Here is an 18,548-nt window from a genome sequence, read left to right on the forward strand (position 1 = left end):
TACGCTAAACCAACCACAGATGGATAGTCAAGCGAAAAATGGTTACTATACAGGATTAAGATAAAAGTGACCTAGAGATGACTTGCAATGTACCGGGAGAATATGGAGAGGTGATATGCCAGTGTGATGCCACTTTACATCAGAGTGTTCCTGGACAGTGGTGCTCATGAGAGGCCTGTGAAAAACTGCCCACTAATACTGAAGCATGCCTGGAGTGGAGATGCTTCTGAACAGGGATCTTCCAGTTCTGGTCAGGAGGCTTTGTGGAGTCAGCAAGGCTCCGTCCTGGTGTAGCACAGTAACTAAGCTTAGACCTTAGATTTTCGTCAAAGAAGGCAGTGAATTCAAACTTCAGATCCCTCTTCACCCATTGCTCCTTTCCAGCAAGGACTAATTGTTTAGGAAACAAGAATGTTCCTTCCAGAGTCTGCTCTCCCTCACAGGCCAATGTTTGCTTTGCATTTCCTCCTCTTTTCCTTTCCCTCCCTCCCTCCCTCCCTCCCTCCCTCCCTCCCTCCCTCCCTCCCTCCCTTCCTCCCTTCCTCCCTCTCTCCCTCCCTCCCTCCCTCCCTCTCTCCCTTCCTCCCTCCCTCCCTCCCTCCCTCCCTCCCTCCCTCTCTCCCTCCTCCCTCCCCTTTCCTTTTTCTCTCTTCTCTCCTCTCCTCTCCTCCCCTCCCCTCCTCCCCTCCCCTCCCCTCCTCTCTTCTCTTCCCCTCTGCTCCCTCCCCTCCCTTCCTCTCCTCTCCCCTCCCCTCTTCTTTTCCCTTCTCCCCTCCCCTCCCCTCTGCTCCCCCTCCCCTCCCCTCTTCTCTCCTCTCTCTCTCTCTCTCTCTCTCTCTCTCTCTCTCTCTCTCCCCCTGTTTCCTCTGGTCTTGTACACAGACATTCTCATAAGGCCATATGTTTGCAATCAATGTGGCAATTGTGTGTTTTGCTTTGTCACAAATGACACCCTGAGCATCCTCCCACAGTCCCTCCGCAGTAATCATACAGTTCTGTTTGCAAAGGAAGGCCTGTGGGCACTCTGGTCTTGCTGCACTGAAGCCTGCCTCCGCCTGCCTCCAGAAGGGTGTTTCTAGGATGTGGGTCTGGCCCCTGAACTCATCTACTTGAAGCTTTCATCTGCAGTGATCAGGACAGAGAGTAGGCATCAGGCTCACCTCCTCCCAAGGCATTCAGACAGAGTCCCTGCTGACCACTCCCTCCCTCCTTCTCCCAGGGCGGTCAGAGGCTGGGCAGGAAGCGGAGTTCGCTCCAGATGGTTGCAACAAGGAGATTTTCATCAAGGGATCTCTTCTACAGAGTAATGATAGGGATAGAACAGAGGACTAGGAGGCTATTGGGAGGATGTGATCACTGCAGTGGAGGGGGCGGGGAAGATATACTGCCCTCTTGCCCATCTTGTGGGTGCTTCCCAATGACTAAATCCAGAATTCAGAAGTCAGAAGGCTGGGGGGTGGGCAGGACAAGTGACCCACAGGGGTGGAAACCTGGTGGTGACAGTGGACCTGGGGAGTGCATGGGAACAAAGGGAGAGCATCCCTCATGCCTGTCTCTGGCCTCTGCACCGTGTGATGCCTGTGCCCTGCCAGGACCAGCCTGTGCTTTTTGCCCTGAAAATTGCTCGGCTTCAATGCTTTTTTGGGTGTTCCCACCTTTAGACAGGGCCTTGTGTAGCCCAGGCTGGCCTCAAACTCCGTATGTGATCTAGGATGGCCTTGAACTCTTGATCCTCCCGCTTCCCCCTCCCCAGTGCTGGGATTATAGTTGTGTACAAATAGCGTGTTGTGGAGCCGTTCCCGTGGTGGTAGGCACTCAAGATGCAGCTGGCCCAAGGGCTGTAGTCTGTTCATTTTGTTTTTAAAATGTATTAAAAGATCATACTTTGATTCTAAGACTTTTTGAGGTAGAGGCAGAAAGATCAAGAGTTCAAGACGATCCTCTGTGGCAAGCTCACTGCATGAAACCCTCTTTGAAACAACACCCCTCCCAACTCAATTCTTTTACACACACACACACACACACACACACACACACACACACACACACACGCACACACACACACACTGCAGTGCACGTGTTCAGGTTAGACAAAATTATGCAGTTGGCTCTCTTCCACCTCCCAGAAGTTGATTGGGTTGTCAGATCTGTGCGGGCAACATCTTTACCCACGGAGCCATCTTACCCCTCAAATGCTTTGTGACCTTGATCTAGTCTTAAAAACAGATGTCACATCGTCAAAGCCCTCCCCACACAGATATTTCTGTGTTGAAACAAAGTTTTCTGGTGCGGGCTTATTGTTACTAAACATGAACCCCGCCCTGGAATGTTCTGTTCTAGTCTCCTCTGTTTTCCTTAAAAGTTGTTGTTCACAACCTTTGAAATTCAAACTGTTCTTGTGTGTTTATTGTCCACGGATGCAGTGGACACCTCTTCTAGCTTGTTCTAGCTGCCTGCTGCACTCTGAGGACAGCACGTGGCGCACAGAGATGTTCTGTGATGCAGTGTGTGTGAGAGGATGCATGTAGAGGAGTGCCAGACCCCCGTAGTGACACTTCTGTAATTGGCTCCTTTTCTTTCTCTCCGCAGTTGCCCTTGGGCCCAGCCTCGTCCGAGACACCTTGGCACTGCCACCATCCTGGCCAGGATGGGCCTGCTGTTCCTTGTCTTGCTGTTGCCACTTCCCTGCATCTTGGGACTGCCATTCTACAACGGCTTCTACTATTCCAATGGCCTGCATAGCAGGGCCCTGGGCAATGGCTACGGGGAAGGTGGGTGGCTCCTTGGCCTGTCCCCTGGCTCCTGCTGTGATAGGCAGGTTTCAGCCTGGGGTGGAGACAGCAGGATCTTCCCTGGCTGGGCCTCCAAGGGTGGATCAGCCTTGCTTCTAAGATGAGAAGAGATGGTTTAGATACTCTGAGTTTGCTGGTACCAGAGACACGGGACCAAGTTCTCGTGGGGTGGCCCTTGTTCCTAGGACAGCTACTTCTTTAAGAGCCAGCCCAAGTGCCACCACCACCCCTGGTCTTCCCTGCAGAAGGGACTTTGGAGTCACAGAGATGTGAGTCTGAATATCAGTGGTACCTCTTTCCAGCTGGATGGCCTTGGGCAGGGGACTTTTGAGATGGCAGTCACTGTGTCCCTGCAGTGAGTTCCACCTCACCGACCTAGTTCTGTTGCTTAGGGAGTTCTGTCATTTGAACCCTGAGCTCTGACAGTCTCTTGTCTTGGCTAGGGTAGCTGGGTCTTTTGGAGGAGCCCTGGTGGACAGTTGGCCCAGACTGTGAAAAAGAGGGTGTGCTGTGCTCTCTGGGGGGGGGGGGGGGGGGCACTGTGGAATGAAGGGGACTCAGGAACACTTGAGACAGGACACTCACTGTAGCTAGCCATCTTGTCCCTTGGTGAAGTTCTTGTTGGTCATAGCAGCTAGCACTTAAAATTCACTTTTTCTTTTTCTTTTTCTTTTTTTCTTTTTTTCTTTTTTGTGAGACGTTCTCATGCAGCCTGTGTACTGTCAACAAACTTGACGCATAGCTGGGGACAGCCATGAACTTCTGATCCTCCCGATTCTGTCTCCCAAGCGCTGGGATTACAGGCACACCTTTACCCCTGGTTTGATGCACTGTTGGGGCCTAAACCCAGGGCTTGTGCGTGTTACAGGCAAGCACTCTCCTAACTGAGCTACACCCCTAGCTCCCTATGCTGCTCTGGAAGTTTCTGTGTAGCTGACAATAGCTTTGAGGTCCTGACTCATCTGCCTCCACCTCCCAAGATCTGTGATCACAGGCAGGAGCCACCACGCTTAGCTTGTCAGCTAGCTTTTGGTGGAGAACAAATTGCCCCAAACACAGCTGCTTAACAGCACACCCATTAATGGAGCCCTGTGTGGCTCAACACTTTGGTGTGAGCTCTGTTTCTTCTGGGTCCTACAGCCTGCCTCTCTTGGGGGAATACAACTCTGTGTGTTTCCTGAGTCTCCTTCTGAGTCTTGGGGGTGGGGAGGGGGGAGGGATGGGGTGGTGGGTGGGCAAGTCTATTTTCAGTTATTGCCAGACCGTGCAGCAAAAAGAATTTTAGGACAGATCAGAGTTTATTGATTAAGCAAACGGATAAGATGAACTGAAGTGCGTCGGTGTGGGTGTTGGGAGAGCATCCCTGAGAGTCCCAGCAGTTGCTGTGTGTGGGATCTGGGGACCATGATGCCACCGAGTCTGTAGCTGAGCCTAGATATTAGGGAAAGGATGTGCTGCCTACCTCCTTGTTTAATCTACAAGGAGGATTCTCTCACTGAGCAGCTGCAGCTTGGGAAGGGAGTGCTGTAGAGAAAACATTGGTCAGAGGGACCTTTACTCATACAAGGGTCACAAGGAGACAAGGAGGCTGGAGTCGAGGCATGGCTTATTAGCTGATTTTAGAAATTGGTTCCCCCTTTTTCTTTATTTTTGAGAATTTCATATAGGTATACAATGAAATATCAAATCTATTTCCCATTTTACTTCTCTAACTTTTCTATATCTCACAATGTCGCCCTCCCAACTTCATGTTTTTTTTTAATCTTTTTTTTTTTTTTTGATACTGGTCTTAATATATTATCTCCCTGGCTGGCTTGAAACATGGCTATGTAAACCAGGCTGGCTTTGAACCACAGAAATTGGCCTGCCTCTGCCTCCTGAGTGTTGGGATTAAAGGTATATACTACTATGCCTGACCATTTTTTTTTATAACCCATTAAGTCTAGTTAATGCTACCCATATGTACACCCATGTGGGGCCATCCACTGGAATCCTACCAGGGCCACATCCTCAACAGAAAATGATTCTCCTTCCCCCAGCAACCAATGACCGCCAATAGCCCCTCAGTAAGGGGTGGGACCTGGAGATCATCTCCAGCATCTATGCCAGAATTCTGGCTGGCTTGATCTTGCACACGTGATCACAGGTAACCACAGCCATTGTGAGTTCATGAGCGCAATAGCCTTGGCACGTCCAGAAGACAAAATTCCTCCCCATCAGCTGCCTCTTACACTCTTTCCACTCCCCTCCCGAGATGTTCTCGGAGCCATGGGTGGTCCTTGTGGGGCTGAACACCAAGTCTCTTATTCTCAGCTCTTTGATCTCATTAGCTATTCTGACACTCTCGTTGGTGATGTTTCTCAGGAAGGGGAGGTGTAGTTCTCCTGCAGTGATGCTGAGATGCCTTGTGCCAGTCAGGGACAGTCGGAGATCCAAAGCAGGAGAGCGAGGGGCCCTGTCCTTCCTCGGGTCCCCTCTGTCTTCTAACTATCCCACCTCACGACTTGCAGATGACCTGCTACTGGGTAGTGGATCACCTTGCAGGTGGTTGGTGTAGGATGGCCCCAGCTGAGGAGGAGGCACTTGGCCTTTCATGGTCTCTCGTGCTCTAGACAGGCAAGTCTGGGCTTGTGCACATAGTGACTGGCAATCGCTGTCCCTAGAGAAGGTGGGATCAGCAAGAGCTCCTGGGACCAAGCCTCAGAACAGGCACAGTGGGACAGTCACTTCTACCTTTCATTCAAGCAGAAAGCAGATGGCAAGGCTAGTACAAATTCAAGGAATTGATAGTACCTCTTTTTTTTTTTTTTTTCCACTGCATGTAGCCCATGCTGGTCTCAAACTAATGTTAATCCTTCTGCCTCAGCCTTCCTAAGGTGTTTGCCACCACACACAGCTCAGTGGAAGTAGGCACAAAGTCACATTTGTGGAGGCAGTGGGTGTGTGGAGGAGGGGAGCCTCAGGCACTTGGAGGGGTGGGGGATAGTGGCTCTTTTTGCGTCCTGCAACACGTGAGTCCGGAGGAGCTTGGGAGGAGGGTATGAATGGTCCTTGCAAGACCGTTGCCGCATCTGTGCCCCACCTTGCTACCCCCAGGCCTGTTCAACGGAGTGAAGTTGGTGGTGGAGACGACTGAGGAGTCTCTGTTCAGTCACCAAGGAGCCAGTGTGACCCTGCCCTGCCGCTACCACTATGAGCCAGCCCTGGCGTCCCCGAGACACGTCGTGCGCGTTAAGTGGTGGAAGCTGTCCGAGAATGGATCCCCGGAGCAGGATGTGCTAGTGGCCATCGGCCAGAGGCACCGCTCCTTCGGGGACTACCAAGGGCGAGCACACTTGTGGCAGCACAGACCGCAAGAGGTGTCGCTGGAGCTTAGGGACCTGCGGCTGGAGGACTCTGGGCGCTACCGCTGCGAGGTCATTGACGGGCTGGAGGATGAGAGTGGCCTGGTAGAGCTGGAGCTTCGGGGTGAGGCCCTGACAGATGCCACTGGGACCCAAGGGAGGGGGAGAGGACCCAGAGAAGGCCTAGACCTTTATACTTTACACAGGTAAGCACGTCTAAGTCTCTAAAAGGAAGTTATTGTAGTGTCATGGCTCTTGTTTTCCAGGTGAGGAGACAAAGAGAGATCTACCAACTTACGTAAGGGCATATAGCTGACAGGTGGCAGAGGTGGTCTTTGAACCCAGGGAGCGACTTCCGAAGCCACTGCCTCCTCTTCCTTCCCATTCAGTCCTGTTCAGAAAGAGGGACGTGGGAGCTGGCTGCACAGCTCACTGGACCCAGAACTGAGGTTCTAGTGGGGTTAGTCAGCAAGACAGATGAGCAAGGCAAGGGCAGTGGGTGACAGCAGGGACTGGTGTAAGGGTCCGAGGAAATGCTGAAGGAGACCCCAGACTCAAATAGTATGTAAGAGCAAAGAGCGTTTATTAATATTCCAGCATGCATGCGGGGGCGTTCACCTGTACAAAATGGCGACGACCCCAAGAGGAGTGTGCAGGCTCCTCTTAAGCACAGCAAAGGGGAGTTTCAGGGACAGTGAGGTCATCTCATACATGACTGGTTAAACAAGCAGCAGGTACACTAGTATTCTTTTAATTGGCTGGGGTTTAGTCTTATCATTTTTGGACATACTTGCACAGGCTTGGGCAAGTCTGGACGTGACTCCGAAGGGGGCTGCGGGATCTGTCCTTGAGATTTGAGGCTGGTTTAGACCCTGTGTTAATTCTCTTCCTTGTCCCTGAATGCAAGGGTATTGTGGGTAAATGGTCCTTTGGTGGGAGAGACACCTGTCTTGCCCTTCTCAGAGAACTGAAACCTAAATTCAGTTGTGAGAATGGGAGAGTTTAACCCTGGGCACACTGCTGAACCCCATCCTGTGTAAAGCAAACAATTTAATTCAGGCTAGTTATGATGCCAATTCAGAGTGCAGGCCTATTGCAGTTCGATTTTCATATTTATTCTAAGTAGGAAATTGTGTGTGTGTGTGTGTGTGTGTGTGTGTGTGTGTGTGTGTGTGTTGGGGGAGATAAGAACTCAGGGTCTTGGGCATGCTAGGCAAATGGTCTATCACTGAGCTGTATAACCAGCCATTGGAATCTCTGGATTTTTATGTAAAATTATCCTTTTTTTTTTGAAAAAGTGGTGCTGTCTGGATCAGCCAGGTCTCAGGTAGCTCCAGGTTGTGATCTCTTTGTTGTTCTGACTCCTTTGTGTCTTGGGTGGGACAGCATGGCTTCATCTCTCTCCTCTAACTCCATCTTATTCCACTCCAACTTTGGCCCCTGAGCAGGGCTCATGCCTGGAGCCAGGCTCTCTCAAGAACAGACAAGGGAACCATGGTGCAGGTAAAGGCGGTTCCTTTGTGACCTTCCTCTCGCAGTGAGAGTGACCTTCCTCCTGAAAAAGATCCCCTGGAGTCTGTAGCAGCTCCACCCCTGCGGCCTACAGGGCCTACCTGGTGGCTCAGAGGAGCCAAACTGCTCATTCTGAAGCCTGGGTTATCAGAGGGAAAGGTTATCAGGGTCAGCCTAGAGAGACAGGGAGTCCTCAACACTTTCCTCATCCCTGGGGTTGCAAGGAATGGGAACTTAGGGTGGGACCAGGCGTACTATCACCCTCCACCCCCGCCCCGTCGGGGCCCATGAGCTTCACTGCTTCCTCAGCCTGGCCACAGGGTGATGTTTATTCATGATTCTGCTTTATTCATGATTCTCGGCCCTTAGAGTTACCCCTATTCCTTAAGGCTTCATCTGACTTGCTGTGGACTGAAAGATGCTTACAATTTTTAGATTGGGCAGTAATAGAATGGTATCTCATGTGAATGAAGTCCTAGGTTCAAACCCAGCTCACAACAAACGAAAATGAACCCTCAACTTTTTATAAGGTAAAATTTCAAACACGCATGATAACATGGATTCTGTTTGTGCTTCTATTGTCCGAGACAGGATCTCACTCTGTAGGCCATGTTGGTCTTGAGCTCATGGTAATCCTCCTGTCTCAATCTCCTGAGTGCTGAGATTGCAGGTGTGAACCACCATACCCTGCTAGAACAGTAGCTTTTGAGGGGAACATGTGGCTTTGTCAGGATGGCCACTAGGAAGGAGGCCTCCTGCCCCAGGGTGCCCCCAGCCTCAGGACTCTTTCACCGAGGGGCCCTTCACCGCCCTTCCTTCTGCAGTTTTTAGGGGTGTCTTACTCTGTATCCCAGGATGACCTTAAACTCGTGGTAATTCTCAGTCTCAGCCTCTTGAGTCCTGGGATTACAGGTGTGAGGCGTCATATTCAGCTTCTCCTGTTTCATCAAGACATTTCTGCATTAGAAGCCAGGCTTGGTGGCTCATGCCTGTCATCCCAGTGCTTGGAAGGGTGGAGCAGGAGGACTGGAAGTTTGTGGCCAGCTTGGGTTACACAGCAAGACTCTGTCCTTGCCTTAGGGTTTCTGTTGCTGCGATGAAACACCATGACAAAAAGCAAGTTGGGGAGGAAGGGTTTATTCAGCTTCGACATACTCATCACTGTTCATCACGGAAGGAAATCAGGACAGGAACTCAAACAGGGCAGGATCCTGGAGGCAGGAGCTGATGCAGAGGTCATGGAGGGGTGCTGCTTACTGGCTTGCTCCTCATGGCTTGCTCAGCCTGCTCTCTTATAGTACTCACGACCACCAGCCCAGGGATGGCACCACCCACCATGGGCTGGGCTCTACCCCATCAATCACTAGTTAAGAAAATGCCTTACAGGCCTTCATACGACCCGATCTTATGGAGGCATTTTCTTAATTGAGGTTCTCTCCTCTGAGACTTTAGCTTGTGTCAAGTTGACAAAAAAACACTGAGCACAGTTCTCCACCCCCTTCCCCCCAAAAGGAATTTGCACACTAATGCACTAAAGACACACACAGCTGGCCTTTCCTGTCTGTGGTCCCTCCTCTGCAAATTAAACCAATTCATAGGGGCTGATGAGATGGCCCAGTGGGTAATGGCACTTGTGGCCAAGCCTGGCAGTTTGAGTTCAGTTCCCGGGACCCACATGGTGGAAGGAGAGAACTGATTGCCATAAGCTGTCTCTTGACTTTCATGCACATACCCTGCCCTAATAAACAAACAAAAACAAATAAATAATGTAATTAGAGAAATAAACCAACTCATAAATCAAAAGTATGCAGCTGTGCCCCAAATGCAGAAAGTTTCCAAACTCAAGCGTTGACAAAGCTCACTGTAGGCCAAGTACTATGCTGAACCATGAGGATAAAGTGTCCGGATCTTAAGCAGTCTACAGGTAAAGTAAAATGTATTAGAGGATGTGCAGCTACTGCCCTTTTCTATACTTTACAGATGCCCTTAGGACGGTGTGTGTGTGTGTGTGTGTGTGTGTGTGTGTGTGTGTGTGTGTATGGTGTGTGTGTGTGTGTGTGTGTGTGTGTATGGTGTGTGTGTGTGTGTGTGTGTGTGTGTGTGTGTGTATGGTGTGTGTGTGTGTGTGTGTGTGTGTGTAAACCCCACCCCTGGAGCATAACAGCATGTCCTCATCTTCTATCCTACTCTATAGTCTGAGATATCACTTGATGGATTAATCATCTCACAAGCCAATATGTATTTTCTGGGAAATCTGCTCAGTTCTAGAAGGAAGGCGAGAGGCAGGGGAACACTTCCTTTGGATTTAGACCTTGGGCAGCACGTAGGAGGTTTGGCTGAGCTACCCGAGGATGTGTGCAGAGGTGTCTGTGTTTTTTGTTTGTTTGTTTGTTTGTTTGTTTTTTGTTTTTTAGGGACAGGGTTTCTCTGTGTAGCCCTGGCTGTCCTGGAACTCACTCTGTAGACCAGGTTGGCCTCGAACTCACAGAGATCCGCCTGCCTCTGCCTCTAGAGTTTTGGGATTAAAGGCGCCGGCAGGCGGCGTGCATCCCAGGGGAGGTGAGGAGTTCTGGCTTCCCCCTTCTGACCCCTCTGAGCCGGTCCTTCCTTTCTAGGTGTGGTTTTTCCATACCAGCCCCGCGAAGGGCGCTACCAGCTCAACTTCCACGAGGCCCAACAGGCCTGCCGGGAGCAGGGCGCGGTGGTGGCTTCCTTTGAGCAGCTCTTCCGTGCCTGGGAGGAAGGCCTGGACTGGTGTAATGCAGGCTGGCTGCAGGACGCCTCTGTGCAGTACCCTATAACGCTGCCCCGGCAGCCCTGCGGAGGCCTCGGCCTGGCGCCTGGTGTTCGCAGCTATGGCCAGCGCCACCACCGCCTGCACCGCTATGACGTGTTCTGCTTCGCGGCTGCCGTCAAGGGTGAGTGGAATGGCCCGGCACAGACCTGCCTGCTTGAGGGTCATCTGGAAGCTGAGGGAGGGCCTCTTTATCTGTGAAGCTTCCAGAACCCTCTGCTTTTCTCGGCCTGCTTCTGGACCCAAGGTCTGAAGCGTTGGCAGTTCTGGAGGCAATGTCCAGTTCTCAGCACTTTACTCTTGATGTTCACGGCTGCCACTGGCTATTCATTCATGAGACATCTGAGTGTCTATCATGTATTGGGCTGTGAGTCAGCACAGACAAACCATGTCTTTTCCCCAAACACCGGCCTTATTATTCATTGAAAGATAAATGAGGCCGGGCGGTGGCGCATGCCTTTAATCCCAGCACTCGGGAGGCAGAGCCAGGCAGATCTCTGTGAGTTCGAGGCCAGCCTGGGCTACCAAGTGAGTCCCAGGAAAAGCGCAAAGCTACACAGAGAAACCCTGTCTCGAAAAACCAAAAAAAAAAAAAAAAAAAAAAAGAAAAAAAAAAGAAAAAAAAAGAAAGATAAATGAAAACAGAAATTTGTTCGGTACCGTAGCAAAAAATACTTAGAAGTGTCTGGCAGGGCTGGGATGTGGCTCGGTTGGTCGAGTTCTTGTAGTGTGTACAAGGCATGGGTCCCATCCCTAGCACCTCCTGAACTGGGCATTGTAGTGTACTCTCAGCACTGGGGAGGTGGAGGCAGGAGGATCAGAAGTTCAAGTTTAAGGTCATCCTCAGCTAGCTACCTAAAGACGTGCCTGCTGGCGTGTAGAAGTTCCTCATGTAGTAGGTGCTCAGTAAACGGTGGGTGAAGAGATTAGTCCAGTCTCGGCGGGTGCTCACTCAGAACGCAGCTGGGGAAATGACTAGAGTAACCCTAGTCTTGGGGCAGGTGTGGTGGTGGGGTGAGGCTTGGAAAGGTGTCCCCCTCCAAGTGTCCAACACAGATTCCCATCGGGCAATTCCTCCCTGCCTGTGGCAGGCCCCCCACCCCACCCCTCAGCTGTACGGCACTCAAATGCCCCACTTTCCCACAGGGTGGGTGTACTACCTGGAGCACCCGGAGAAGCTGACGCTGCTGGAGGCCAGGGAGGCCTGCCTGGAAGATGGCGCACAGATCTCTACGGTGGGCCAGCTCTTTGCTGCTTGGAAGTTCCGTGGCCTGGACCGCTGTGATGCTGGCTGGCTGGCAGACGGAAGTGCCCGCTACCCCATAGTTCACCCCCGTCCCAACTGCGGGCCCCCTGAGCCTGGAGTACGGACATTCGGTTTCCCAGACCCACGCACCCGCTATGGCGTCTACTGTTACCGCCCGCGTTAGCAAGGTGGCCGGCTGTGCATCCTCCTGTCCTCTGACTTCCTGGGTCAACTTTCTGACACAAGGGTTTACCTTGTCCCTTGTGGGTTGGGGCGTTGCTTGTGTTGTTTTTATACATCCACAACTTAAACATTTTTAAAAGGTATTATTATTATTATTATTATTATTATTATTATTATTATTATTATTTTACGGACCCAACTCTCAATTCTCTTGGCATCCCTCGCTGGGGCGTTTGAGGTCCATTGGGTTTTAAAAGGCTCTGCTGTGTTCTGGTACAGCCGGCATCCCTAACCTGAGGAATCCGGTGCCGAGCATGAGCAGTGGCTGCAGCTAGCCCCCTCTCCTTGGCTTAGAGGAGGCAGAAGGATGAGTGTTGACTCTTTTTAAATTTCTGCACAGGGTCCTTAGACTTGTGGATGAGGGCTTAAGGAAGGGAGAACCTTCCCGCATCATCTCCTGGTTCCTGAGTCGAGAATCCTTCTCATGTTCCCTGCTTGGGAGTGACCCTCTGGGTGTGTGTACCTTCTTTGGCCAATAAATGGTGCTATGATTCCCTTTTTTCCCTTCCAGGCGGCCTCCGTGTCTGACCCTTTGTCTCCTTCAGCCTCAGGGACTAGATCTCAGCCCAGGGTATGTGTGGGGTCACTTCCGCCCTCTGTCTTCCTGGGCTGCCCCTGTGTACTGGTTTGGTTTTGATCTTGTCTATCCTACAGCATACCCTGCCTCAGGTACTGGCCCAGCTTCTGGGGGTCTGGCTCCCATCTTCCCATCTGCACCCCATGATGGCCCATTTTTGAGGGGCTCAGGAGAAAGAAGAGTAGGAGGTGCCTTCCAATGGGTCTCAGAGGCTGAGGATCTATGGAGTGTCTTTGTTCCTCACCCCAACAATGCTTTGGGGAGCCAGACCTGTATTTCACCTAGATGTCCCCTAGTGCTTGACAATCAGATGTTCAGTCAGTTTTTCCTTTCCTTTTCTTTTCTTTTCTATGTGCATGCATACGAGAGAGAGAGAGAGAGAGAGAGAGAGAGAGAGAGAGAGAGAGAGAGAGAGAGAGAGAGTATGGGCATGTGGTGCAGGTGCCTGCAGAGGCCAGAAAGGGCAATGGATCCCCTGGGATTAGACTTGTGGGTTATTGTGAGCCACCTGACATGGATGCTCTTCAAGAGCAGCAAGCCCTCTTAACCCCTGAACCATCTCTCCAGCCCCTCAGTTCACTTTTTTTTTGGGGGGGTGAAGGGAGAGGGATTGAGACCGTCTCACATAACCCAAGTTGGTCTTGAACTTTCTATATAGTTGAGGATGGCCTTGAACTCCGGTCCTCTTGCCTTCCCAGTGCTGGGGCTACAGATGTGCACCATCGCACCTGACTAGCAGTCTGGGAATTTGTTAGAAATCCAAGTTCCTCAGCCTCACTCCAGTTTTATTACATCAGAAACTCGGGGTGTGTTATCACAGCCCTTCAGGGGATATATCAGCCCATTTTGGCAGTGGAGATTGAACCTACGGCCTTGTGTATGCTAGTCAAGCACTCTCCCACTGAGCTACATCTCCAGCCCTCTGTTACCTTTTATTGTGAGACAAGGTTTCACCAAGTTTCTCAGGCTGTCTCAGCCACTCAAGTAGCTGTGCTCACAGGCTATGCCCCAAGCCTGGTACACCGAGTGTCTCTTGAATAATCCTTTGGCTGTTATTTTGAGACAGGGTCTTACCATGCGGCCCAGGCTGGCCTTGAACTTTCAGCATGCCTGTCTCAGCCCCCTGAGTACACCAGCATACCTTCTCTCAAGTTTTCAGTGTGCCCACTTGCAAACCTGCGCTCCAAAACACTGAATGACACGGGTGGACAGGCACACCCAGGCAAACGTAACACAAATAAGGTCACACATGTTCACACCTCCACGCTGCATTCACACACACACACAGGGGCAGAGGGTCCATCAAACATAGTGTCACTCTGGTCAGGAATGAGGCAAACAGATGTGACTGAACACACAGGACCCGCACAATTTTGGGGTCATTTGGGATCGAAGCACGACTCTGTGGAGGTCCCAGATCATGGTCACCTTTTGCTTAAATAAGAAATAAAATAAACTTTTTTTTTTTTAAAAAAAAGGAAAGGAAATAGATCTCTTCCAATGTCTTTATTATTATAATTATCATAATCTTTAGTTTTCAAAAATATAAATAGGTGCACGGAACACTGGCGCCTGCACCGTCCCGGGATGGGGAGGGGGAGGGGACGGCGGAGCACCCCTGGGGAGGAAGTGCCCCTACCCAGTCCAGCCGAGGAATGGCACCTGCTTAGGGTGGTTGACCCCGGTGTGAGGTCACTAGAAGAGGGGCCCCGGGGGGAAGGCAACCTCATTGCCCCTTGGCCAGCCTGTCCCCTGCCCCAGGCTCCTTCCCTCATAGATGGCACAGACCTCGGTTCCTTTTGTCCAACACGTGAAGCTGCAGTTAATCTCTTCTGAGTCCTTCATGCTCTGAGGACCCCCTCCCCCCTCCCCCGTCCTGTCTCCTTCCAGCCCCTCCTCCTGCCTCCCTAGCTTTCCCTGGGGGTGAAATAACCGACCACTGCACTGCTCTTAGGTAAAGTCAGGAAACAACAAAAAAAAATAATAATCTTCTTTATTTAATTTAACCCTTTCCTTCTCACCCTGTCCCTGCACTGGTCCCTGGAAAGGCACGGTGGGAGATCGAAGAAGTATCTCTAAACTCAGTCCACGGGTCACAGGAAATTCGCTTTGGCATTTTTTTCGGGGTGGGGTGGGGTGGGAGACAAATTAGATGGAGTTTGGGTGATGTGAGGAGTTGGGGCACAGAGAATGTGGGGTATTTTTCCTTCTTTAATGGATTCCTTATATGACAACAAGCGACAGGAAGACACCCTTCTGGCTGGGATGCACGGTCAGCCTGGCTGGCCGCTGGGCTCAGCATCCTGGGGGCACGTCGTGGTCATGGAAGCTCCTCTCAGTGGGCCATGCTGGGACGGCTCCTCTGTGTGGCTCTCAAGCTCCGCTTCTGTAGCCTGCGCTTGTAGGTGGTGGCTACAGTCAAGGGGGATGGGGTGGGGTGGGGTGGGAGATAAACAGTGAGTGAGGAAGAAGCACGGCCAAGCATGGACTGTCCCCAGCCTTCCCCTGTCACGGGTGCCCTCCCTGTGGACTGTGAGCCTAGCAGTGCAGCCTGAAGCTCTTCCTGCCCTGTTCCTCTGGGACGGATTTTTCATTGAACTTCCTTAGGCTCAGGAGACAGTGACGGCTTCTTATCTCCTTTCAGGGAACAGGGACCTTCCATATATATTTTATGGTGCAGCTCCCTAGTACCTTCCCTGCCTGGCATGGAGTCTCCAGGACAGTATCAGCTACCACTATGCTCTGGGGAAAAAGAGAAGGCCCTGTTGGTGGAATCTGACTCTGTGCCAGGTGAGGGGCCAGGGGGTCAATGCTCACGGTCTGTGCAGGTGATTCGAGGTTCTTCCCAGTGCCCACTGGGCTGGCACCGGATGGTGGGCACGTGGCGCTGGACAAAGCCCTCGGTACACTGGTACCGCACCAGGGAGCTGATCTCATATCGGTCCTTCTTCTGCCCGAGGGTCCTGGCATGCTCCACCACTGGGGGGTCTCCACAGGCCACTGAGGGACAAATGCCTTTTAGGAAGGGGGTCTCATGTGGTTTTCTGTGATGGCCCATATAGGCAGAGACAAGGTTAGCCCACAGCCCAAGGCATGATGAGAAAGGGATCAGCCTGTGCTTCCCAGTGCTGAGCCTGGACTGGGGAATGGGGGTGGGGGTGGGGAGGAAGATGCAGGGCTAAGAATCCTAGGGCATTCAGTTCTAACATCTGGATTCCTCGGTGGCACTGGGAAGCAGACAGAGAATATAAAGATGGCCTTGAACAATGGCGAGATGATAAAAAGGAGGGATTGAGGTGGGGAAAGAGGACACTCTGCTGCTGAGACACCTGTGGCTTCTTTATGAAAACGTACAAAGCCAGGGAAAATGTTGCCCAAAGGAGGCCTGGGGACACAGGCTATGCATAGGAGCAGGAGGCTGCTGGGTCCTTTAAGCATTGTGATACCCATGGCCTTAAAGCTGAAGAATCCAGGCCTGGCAGCTCTGATCCTGTGGCTAGCAGTTTTTGGAGCCCCAAAGAAAGGGTAAGTCCACCCAGGGCCATTATGGGTGACTTTCTGTTGCTGACATCTGAGAGACCATGGTATGCATGGAGCTGAGGATCCTATCCTCTAGCCCATGACTTTCAGTGAACAGTTCCTAGGAGTCAGCTTGTTCTTGCTATTGGCTCTGTGATGCTGGTGCCAGGAGAGGCCTTCCCATCAGCACCTGTGAGCTTTCTGAGGATGCTCCCATAGCCCCCGGTAGTTAGGAGACAAGAGAACTCCCCTCTAGACCACACAGCAAGTGGCTCCCTTGCAGCTGAAGGGCTTATTCCCCTCCCTGGACCTCTTCCCGACCCCTTCTTACCGGTGCCCTTTTTGCAGGTGAAGGGCAGCTGGTAATTGCAGGGTACATCGTTCCATTCGCCCTGCTCATGCCAGATCATCACCACGCAGTCCTCTCCAGTGGCAAAGAAGTTGTCAGGCTGGTTGGGACGCCACTTCTCAAATTGCTGTGGGCAAAAGAAGCAAAATGGTAAGGGGCAGGCTGAAGCAGTGTGGCTTGGCCTGACCCCCACTTCCTCCCCATCAGTTCCCTCCCCTAGCTCCTTTTCCCTTTCACCCAGCATCTGGGTTGGAAGGCGGCAGCAAAGGCTGCTGGGACTCTGGTCTGATCAGGGTCATCCTAGATGCCATGGATCCCAGGTTAGGGAACTGGTTACACAGCCTGACTCTGGTCCTTTTCAGGAGTTCATAATCCCCAAGGATTCATTCCCTGGTGGGGAATCGCCAGTCTGCTCATTTCTGACCCATAAGGCCCTTTTCACTGACCTGTAGCTGACTGCCCATTCTGCCCATTTGATCTCTGTGTTTTATGTCTTGAGTCGACACTAGTCCTTTGCACATGAGGAAACTCTCTCAAATGTCATAGACCCTTCATGGTAGCTTGCTGTCATTTTTTTTTTTTTTTTCATTTTCTGCTGGCTCCTTATCCCATCTTATGCCTTCCCTCATGATGTCCATCCAGCCCCAGGCTGGTCTCCAGAGGCCAAGAGGAAAGAGACACAATCCCTTCCTACACAATCCCTTCCTGCCAGGCGTCTGCTCAGTGAGTTTGCATGAGACTTTAATGCATGCTGTTTGGAGGGGTCTTTATCCCACTTCTAAGCTCTGGCAACTCACCAGGGAGTGTCCATCAGACCAGCGGAAGTCCCCTTCGATGGTCCTGTCATTCAGACCTATCCACTGGTAGTCTTGAGCATTTTCTGGAAAGGGAAGAGAGGTTTGCACCTGATGCTGGATGCTCTGGGCTGTCTGGGGACTGGAACTTATGGAAAGAAGGGTGTGGTGGGAGGAAGGAAGTGACTCCTAGGCACCTGCCACTGTCTTCTGAGGACCTTGCAAGGGTCTCAAGACACACATGTTTGTGGCGTATGTTGGAACACCTCCTCAGGCTGGCATGGGCCGTGACAGCTACAGGCTTAGCCTGGGCTATCTCTGTCTGGCAGGGTCTGTCCTGGGTCAGCTGGGGCTGCTGGTCCCAGTGATCTGTATCTTCTCTGAGGGAACTGTGGGAGCATTCTTCCAGCTCCCTGCCCTGCAGTGCACCCTATCTGTGTCCCCTTTCTTACCTCCCCCTCCCTCCCTCCCTCCCTTCCTTCTTCCCCTTCCCTTCCTGCAGTGCTGGACCTTGTGCACGCAAGGCAAGCGCTGCCCATTGAGCTACAAGCCTCAGTCCCCAGTCTGCTCATTTCTGACCCGTAAGGCCCTTCGCTCTCACTGCTGCTTCTGTAGCCCCTGCCACACTCACTGTTGACAAACTCCTGTTCCTCGGGGGTGACAATACTGCTCAGATGTGACTGCTGCTCTCGACACCTTCTCTCGGCGTCCACCCAGGTCTCGCGGTCCGGGAAGTGGCGGTAACAGTGGCCCTGGAATTTGGTCCAGCCCTCCTCGCATTGTTCCTGGTCTGTAACACAGGTCAGGGACGTGAAGAAGGGGCACGGCCAGCTGAGCGTGTGCTCCCTGCCAGCCTTGTGGCATGGACTTCTATGTTCAGTCCACCTGAAAGGCTGTGCCCAGGAGGGAGGCAACAGGCTGGGCTAGACAGAGGCTCGAGCAGGAAGCCAGTGACATCTGACTCTTGGGAGCCTCCGTGTGCCCATGTGCATGCCACCTAAATAAAGACCTGTTCTTTCCCTGATTCAGCACCCTGGCCTCCAGGATCTCCTCCTGTGGTATTCCTGCCCCGAGTGGGTGGGAGGAGAGCCGGCAGGGTCCCGCAGGCTGGGGGACAAAGGGACAGTCAGGTGGGAAGTTTTTAAATTTAAGGTAAGACATAGTTCAGAGTTTCTGAGGGATTCTGGGAAAAGGAGCTGTGGGCAGCAGGTGGAGGTAGCAGAAGAGGCTGGGTATGGTGGAGCTGGTAGCCTTGAGTGAGGCCAGAGACCCCCCAGGAATAAGTCTCTTGGGGGTCCAAAGAAGAGCGAGCTTTGGACCGGTGGATCTGAGCTGGCTGCCCTTGTTAATACTATTAGTTTAATTCTAATTATCTTGT

The 18,548-nt window shown here is 51.9% G+C and overlaps 2 protein-coding genes across 3 annotated transcripts in view; one reads left to right on the plus strand and one right to left on the minus strand.

Moving 5' to 3' along the window:
* The first annotated feature begins 2,563 nt into the window (after positions 1–2,563).
* Positions 2,564–11,950, plus strand: Hapln3 (hyaluronan and proteoglycan link protein 3). The gene is made up of 4 exons (XM_059253307.1): positions 2,564–2,771; positions 5,889–6,260; positions 10,264–10,566; positions 11,589–11,950. The coding sequence occupies exons 1-4, from the start codon at positions 2,648–2,650 to the stop codon at positions 11,870–11,872; spliced, it is 1,083 nt and encodes a 360-aa protein (XP_059109290.1). The 5' UTR covers positions 2,564–2,647; the 3' UTR covers positions 11,873–11,950.
* A 2,483-nt stretch (positions 11,951–14,433) lies between these two features.
* Acan (aggrecan) overlaps positions 14,434–18,548 on the minus strand; it is a 34,784-nt gene continuing 30,669 nt past the window's right edge. For both annotated transcript variants that reach the window (XM_059253308.1, XM_059253309.1), the window contains 5 exons: positions 17,802–17,960; positions 17,174–17,256; positions 16,359–16,503; positions 15,326–15,508; positions 14,434–14,920 (listed from right to left, as the gene is read on the minus strand). In XM_059253308.1, coding sequence (XP_059109291.1) covers positions 14,844–14,920; positions 15,326–15,508; positions 16,359–16,503; positions 17,174–17,256; positions 17,802–17,960 — 647 coding nt within the window. In that variant the 3' untranslated portion in view covers positions 14,434–14,843. The remainder of the gene's footprint in view (positions 14,921–15,325; positions 15,509–16,358; positions 16,504–17,173; positions 17,257–17,801; positions 17,961–18,548) is intronic.

Source organism: Peromyscus eremicus, chromosome 1 (genome assembly GCF_949786415.1).
Source record: "Peromyscus eremicus chromosome 1, PerEre_H2_v1, whole genome shotgun sequence".
NCBI lineage: Eukaryota > Metazoa > Chordata > Mammalia > Rodentia > Cricetidae > Peromyscus > Peromyscus eremicus.

Excerpts from the sequence above, each read along its gene's own strand:
- Hapln3 (XM_059253307.1), top strand. The coding sequence starts at position 2,648 with ATGGGCCTGCTGTTCCTTGTCTTGCTGTTGCCACTTCCCTGCATCTTG. Across the intron at positions 6,261-10,263 it reads GGTAGAGCTGGAGCTTCGGG|GTGTGGTTTTTCCATACCAG; the intron begins GTGAGGCCCTGA and ends CTTCCTTTCTAG. Across the intron at positions 10,567-11,588 it reads CTTCGCGGCTGCCGTCAAGG|GGTGGGTGTACTACCTGGAG; the intron begins GTGAGTGGAATG and ends ACTTTCCCACAG.